General features: G+C 31.9%; 1 protein-coding gene across 1 annotated transcript; it reads right to left on the bottom strand.

The window, feature by feature from the left end:
- Positions 1–303: 303 nt before the first annotated feature.
- LOC109216904 (expansin-B3-like) lies at positions 304–5,196 on the bottom strand. Its single transcript, XM_019381122.1, has 4 exons — positions 4,834–5,196; positions 4,115–4,415; positions 2,538–2,667; positions 304–999 (listed from the first exon to the last, which is right to left on the bottom strand). The coding sequence occupies exons 1-4, from the start codon at positions 5,012–5,014 to the stop codon at positions 802–804; spliced, it is 810 nt and encodes a 269-aa protein (XP_019236667.1). The 5' UTR covers positions 5,015–5,196; the 3' UTR covers positions 304–801.
- Between the last annotated feature and the right edge of the window lie 900 nt (positions 5,197–6,096).

Below are 6,096 nucleotides of genomic sequence, written 5' to 3'. Positions count from 1 at the left end.
TAGAAAATTTACTAAATGTATAATTATATATTTAGCTCGGAACTTACTCAGTTGATCCGATTATTATTGTATATTAGCTTGAGATCGTTGTAGGCACCCACAAACTTCAAATCATGGGTCCGCTTACGCTGATAGTGTATAGATATTTAACAATATCAAGTAACTTAAAATATAGCTACAATAAATTAAAGCGAATTACCTGCAGCTACAATAGATTAAAATATATTAATAATGTAAAATCTCCGATATAAGTTAAATTGAATTCAATAGAGACACCATGCTTAATACCAAACAGAACAAAGCTACCAAGACAGAAAGTTCCCACATCATTCATTACACTTCATTTTATGTTTTCATATAAGCAATAACACATTGAATATATATAATATTGGTCCTCCCTCAGTTAAAACCAGAGAAAGACAACCCAAACAAAAAAAAAATTACGTTTACACCCAAAAAAAAAGGAATAAAAAAAACACAAAGGGCTCACTCTCCTTTGGAGAGGGCTACTATTAACAACCCTTACAAGCAGCCTACAAAATATTAAGAGAAAAAGAAAGTTACATCAACAATAAAAGACCACAATAAAAGGGTTTAAAAAAAAGGAATAAGCCTCGGATACTAATTATTATACTGATCCAAAGGCTAAATTTTCCTTTAAAAAAAACCAATCGACAAAGCGAGCTACTTCAGCAGATGTTATTTTTATAATCATGGTGCTTGAATCAGCTTGCGCACACTTCAATATGCGTTATTGTTACGGGTTTTTTAGTATTTTAATTAGTTCTTCTGAATTTTGTGCTACTTAGAGAAATTAAGTCGAGAAGTATAAGTGGCTTTAGGAGACCATTTGCTTGGAATAACATCTCTTGCTGAGAGAGTTCTTCTTTTTGACAATGTTGTTAACTTCACTGAAAATGGTCCTTGCAATGGTCCACCAATAATACACCAATTTGCTCCCCATAGGTGTGTCATCTTTAACCATTGTTTGGACCTTGCCTGTAAATCAACGACTTATTAGTTAAGGGATTTTTGCACAAATAACTTACTTTTTCTAGTCAGTATACATAATTATAAATAATTATTATAAATATATTATACATGAATAATATATCTATTGGTTATTTTTAATTTAAGTGGTTGAGTGATCAGCTATTCAAATTAATTCTTCATTAATTAATTAAATAGACTTCAACACATACTCCCATTGCGCCAGTTTAATCTGTCACTTACGCCAATCAAATTTGGTCCAAAATATTTGGCACTTTTAAAAATCAAGAATGCACTAATTTTTTCTTCGATTTAGGCATATAGTCATCACTTATTCATTTTTTAAAAAAAAAGACTAATTTAGTCAAATACCGAAAAATTATACTAGAGGATTTTTTTTTTTAGTAAATGCACCGAATCTGCGTTAGGGTTCAAGTCGTGGAAGCGATCACTAATATTTACACTAGGTTATAGGGTGTCTACATCACACCCTTTGGGTGCAGGCCTTTCCCAAATCCTGCTTGAGTGCGGAATACTTTGTGCACCGGGCTGCACACTAAGTCTTGCAATTATTCTTCTCTCTAGTGCAAGAAAAGCCACTATATCCTTAATAGGAAAAATGAGGAAACAAGAGATGTTGCACTATATGGTTGGTTGGAAAGGTTTAAGTCACTTTCCTATATGTTGAACTTGTGCACTAGTGTGGATTGTAGGAAAAAAGAGATAAAAGCATGTGGAGAAAGTGCTATGACAAACAAGCCAAGATGGCCAAACTTGGCATACCAAAAAGAAGATATTATATTCTATAAACAATGTTGTGGTGTATAGCAGAGATAGTGTCAAAGTTTGGCCAAATGAATCTTTCATATGAACACTTGAAAAAGATTAACATTGTGGCTCACCACGTGGTTACAATAATTTTCTAATATATCCCAATTTTTGTCTACATCAAAATGTGTTTGATTTCATGTAAATTGTAATGAGTCTTCTAAGGCATTACTAACATAACTAGGATCATTTTTTATATACTTGAATGTGCAGAGGGTCCCTACCTAATAAAATTTTTTACATTGTTCACAATTGCGGAATCAGAATTTTTACTAAAGGGTTCGGTCAAAATATAAAAAAGTGAATCTACAAAGAAGTCAATATACATAAAAAATAATTTTTTACCTAGCTATACAGTGTAATTTTCTAGAGAAGGGGTATTAATTGAAACTTCTTAAATGCATATGACTACGCCACTGATTGTCCATACACGAAAGTTAAACTCTATTCCCTTTTACTATATTCTAGAAAAATTCGAGTTAATAAATTGATAATGTAAATATTATCGGTGTAATTTAATCGTTATAATATGTTACTTATCATTTATTATAGGTTGTAAATGAATACCCTATTAATAAATAGACTACATGGGATTACCTTTCAAGTTGCATGGTTGTGTATATATTTCGTATCCTTTAAACTCTTTATAGAAAGCTTCTTTTAAGTTTTGACTAAGTGCAAAATTAGTTGAATAAATAGTATGGTGTTAACATATGTACCTCTCTAATATGCATGGATCCAATATCACCATCTCCATCCTCAAACTCTACCAAAAGAGAGAGCCAATAAGCTGTTGAGCCTGCATTGACATGAAAGGCAATGTTCTTTCCAGGATACACGCACGGAGTCCTATATCACAAATTTAAAAGTCTTAGTAACGAGCATATAATCGACTGTTTCAAATATATAAATATAACGTTCTTTTTTAAATGAACTAATAAAAAAATAATACCTACTTTTTAATGCCCCTAAAAGGAAAGGTAGTTACAGTAATCACAAAAGAGTGAAATAAATTTGGTCAAACAAAAAGTGGGTCAGTAGTCAGACTCTATTTTATGCAAACCGACGAAGAAATTAGTGAAGCTTTTGACCAGAAAATGATAAAAAAAAAATCATGGAGGCGTGCACCAGAAAAACATAATTCACCAGCTTACAAAATTATGACATGGTATCTCCTCCTTTTTCTCTTTGCTTACTACTCCCTCCGGTCCATATTAATTGTTCTGATTACTAAATATATTGATCCAAAATGATTGTTACTTTTAAAAAAGTATTATTCCCTCCGTTCACTTTTACTTGGCATGTATACTAAAAATAAATTTTCATTTTACTTGTTGCTTTACGGAGAAGACAAATTTTTTTTTTCCTGTCATACCTACAACATTTATTTCTCATTTCAAATTATTTTCTCAAATCCAATAAAATATGTATAAATTAATATGGGTATCATGGTAAATTATGGACATCATTTATTATTTCTTAAGGGACGTGAAAAGTCAAAACGTGTCAAGTAAAAGTGAACGGAGGGAGTAATTAGTTACCTTTTTTCCATTTTACCCTTAGTATTAAATATTCTTGAAAGTAAAAAAATTGACTTCATAGCATAAGAATCTTAGAAGAGAAGAGTATTAATAAGGGTATAGTAGTCAAAAGCTTTTTTATTAATAATTTCTTAAGTAACGTGTAGAAGAGAAACATGACAATTAAAATGGACAATAGAATATGTGCAATTAATGAACCACTATCCAATCAAGTACATTTATACATGTATATATGATTTTATTTCATTTTATACCACACTCTTTCATTCTTTATTATTTAAAAAATAACATATTTTTATACTTAATGATAAAAAAAATATCATGTAATATGTTTTAGACCAACAGTTTAAAGTATTTTTGAGTGTTTCAAAAGTATTTCTTTTTAAAAAAGCTTTGTTTGTAGAGTCTCTTTCAGTTCAGGTCCTGAATCATTTGATTTGGAAATTTTTTTATGTTCAATTAAATACGGTCATTAAAACAAAATAAAGTAGTAATAATAAATGTTTTGAAAATTAATAAAAGAGTGAAATTAGTATAACTCCATATATCACAGTCACTGAACTCAGTGTTGTCCTTGTCACCGAAAATAGTACTCCTATAACAGTAAACTATTTTCTCAAAAACTTTTAAACTAAAATACTTTGTTCATTAATTAATTAATCAACCACTAAGCACAAACTGACAAAACTGAAATATAACAGACTTGTATTATTATACTCAAGAAAAACTCCATTTACTGCTCTTATGAAACTTACCGGCGGTAAATGATGGAGATTTTACCACGGTTGCGCAGATTGCCGCTATTTCCTTTAACAGCCATACGACCAAAGGCCGAGCCACTAAGGTCAAAGTGAACTCGGCCTTTGGTCAATGCTGGAGATTCATCTGTAATAATAACTGTCGCGGCTCTTTTACTGCAGATAGATTTGTCCAAGCATTTTACCTTGTAACACGCACCACAACCTTCGCCATTCTTGAATAAAATCGAACTCACGGCCCCTACTCTTGCCCTGAATGGCTTCACGTCCACCATTGACCCGTACCCACATGCCCCACCTGCACCAAAATTCCATCATTAATTAGTAGTGACAACGTAACTATTATGTTGTCTCAATTTCAAACTAATTGGGGTCGGTATATGAATCTTCGATATCTATGTGGTTCACTTAATGTTGGCTTGTTTGTCTAGTTGTAATGCATGTCTAGGTATAAACGAATTCAGAATCTAAATTTGATAGGTTTAAGTTATAAGTTCTAGTCGTTGAAACTATTGCACTCTTGAGTTCAAAATTAAGTATTTATTAAAATTTTAGTAGTTTTTGTACATAATTTATACATTTCCTGTCAAAAGTGTTGGTTCAGTTGAGCTTAATGAACTAGACCTATGTGCCTCTACGTCTATAAAAGCGTGTCATATTGTAATTAATATTAAAAAACAAAAAGTGAGTGCGAATATTAGGACTAGAAAATTTACCGGTACTACCATCACCGTTGGGACTGCCGTACCAAGTGGCTGAGGCAATGTGCCAATGTGGGTCTTTAACACGTTGTAGACTGCCGGCGGAAGCAATGCCGACGGTGAAAAAAACCATAACCACCGCCACGACACAACCAAAACTGGCAAAATGACATCTTGGGCAATTACTAGAATCCATAATGTAAGTGAAATGTACGCACCACTTGAAACAGAGACGAAGCTAAAATTTGTAGCTTACAAGTTCGGGTTTCTAGCTTGAACCCTCTATTGCCTATAATCCTCAGTTTCTCTGCGGAGAAACCGAGAGAGAAAGGAAGAAGGAAGAAGGTGAACTGTGTTTACCGACAATATTTTCTTAGACTTAAGTCTATTTTTATAAGGTAAGAAATTAAAGAATTAATGGAACTTTTTAGGTCCATGTGACCCTATTGATATTATTTTATTCACGATAGTGCCACTACTTTATAGAGGGGGCCAGCGACAGTTAAGGCGTTAAAACCGCAAAATAGTAGCGTTTAGTATTGTTATAACTGTTAGTGCTTAGGGGCATATTGGTAAATAGAAAAGAATGGAGTATTCTACCGTTATTCTTGTTCTTCTTTTTCTAATAATATCGTTATTCTTGTTTGTTAAAGTTTTCATTCTGTCCCGTATTTATTTTGGATTCCGACTAATTCATATTCATGTCCAAAAATTCGCCTTTGGAGGTAAAGAGCTCTCTACCAAAGAGCATTTCATCCCAAGTACTCAAACTCGAAATCTTTAGTTAAGAATAGAGGTATACTTATCATTTTAGCACAACTTTTGGCAATTATTACCAGGAGCAGAGCTAAAAGCTTGGATGCGATTCGGCTAAACCCAATAGTTTAAGCTCAAATAATATATTTATCTTACAAAATTTATTAAATAAGTACAACTATTAAATTTAGAATCAAATTATTCACACTTTTGTCGTACTAAAATTCGAAACCCATTAAGTCATTATTCTTGTTTGTTTGTTTGTTGGGTTTTGGGCGGATTTGGGGGTTTTCCCCAAGTGCATTATTTTCCATTCCATTCTTTGGTTTCATTCAATAAATAAAGAAGAAAAATGACGAAAGATACAAAGAAGGGATAGAAGATATTTTTTAATATTTGGAGCGAATGATTTTTTTTTCTTCCTTTTAATGAGCGAAAAAATTAGAGAAAATTAACAAGTATAACTTTATCTTATAAGACTTTAAAAAAGATGAAATATTTTCTTCCATTTCTCTCTTATTT

This window comes from Nicotiana attenuata, unplaced genomic scaffold, assembly GCF_001879085.1.
Source record: "Nicotiana attenuata strain UT unplaced genomic scaffold, NIATTr2, whole genome shotgun sequence".
In the NCBI taxonomy this organism is placed as follows: domain Eukaryota; kingdom Viridiplantae; phylum Streptophyta; class Magnoliopsida; order Solanales; family Solanaceae; genus Nicotiana; species Nicotiana attenuata.
Note: the sequence above shows the minus strand (reverse complement) of the source record. Positions and strands in the feature narration are given on the sequence as shown.

What these genes read in the sequence shown, in the direction of transcription:
- LOC109216904 (XM_019381122.1), bottom strand. Translation starts at nt 5,014, where the DNA reads ATGGATTCTAGTAATTGCCCAAGATGTCATTTTGCCAGTTTTGGTTGT. An exon ending in CAACGGTGATGGTAGTACCG is followed by an intron (nt 4,416 to 4,833) that starts GTAAATTTTCTA and finishes ATTTTGGTGCAG; the next exon opens with GTGGGGCATGTGGGTACGGG. An exon ending in GATCCATGCATATTAGAGAG is followed by an intron (nt 1,000 to 2,537) that starts GTACATATGTTA and finishes GTTGATTTACAG; the next exon opens with GCAAGGTCCAAACAATGGTT.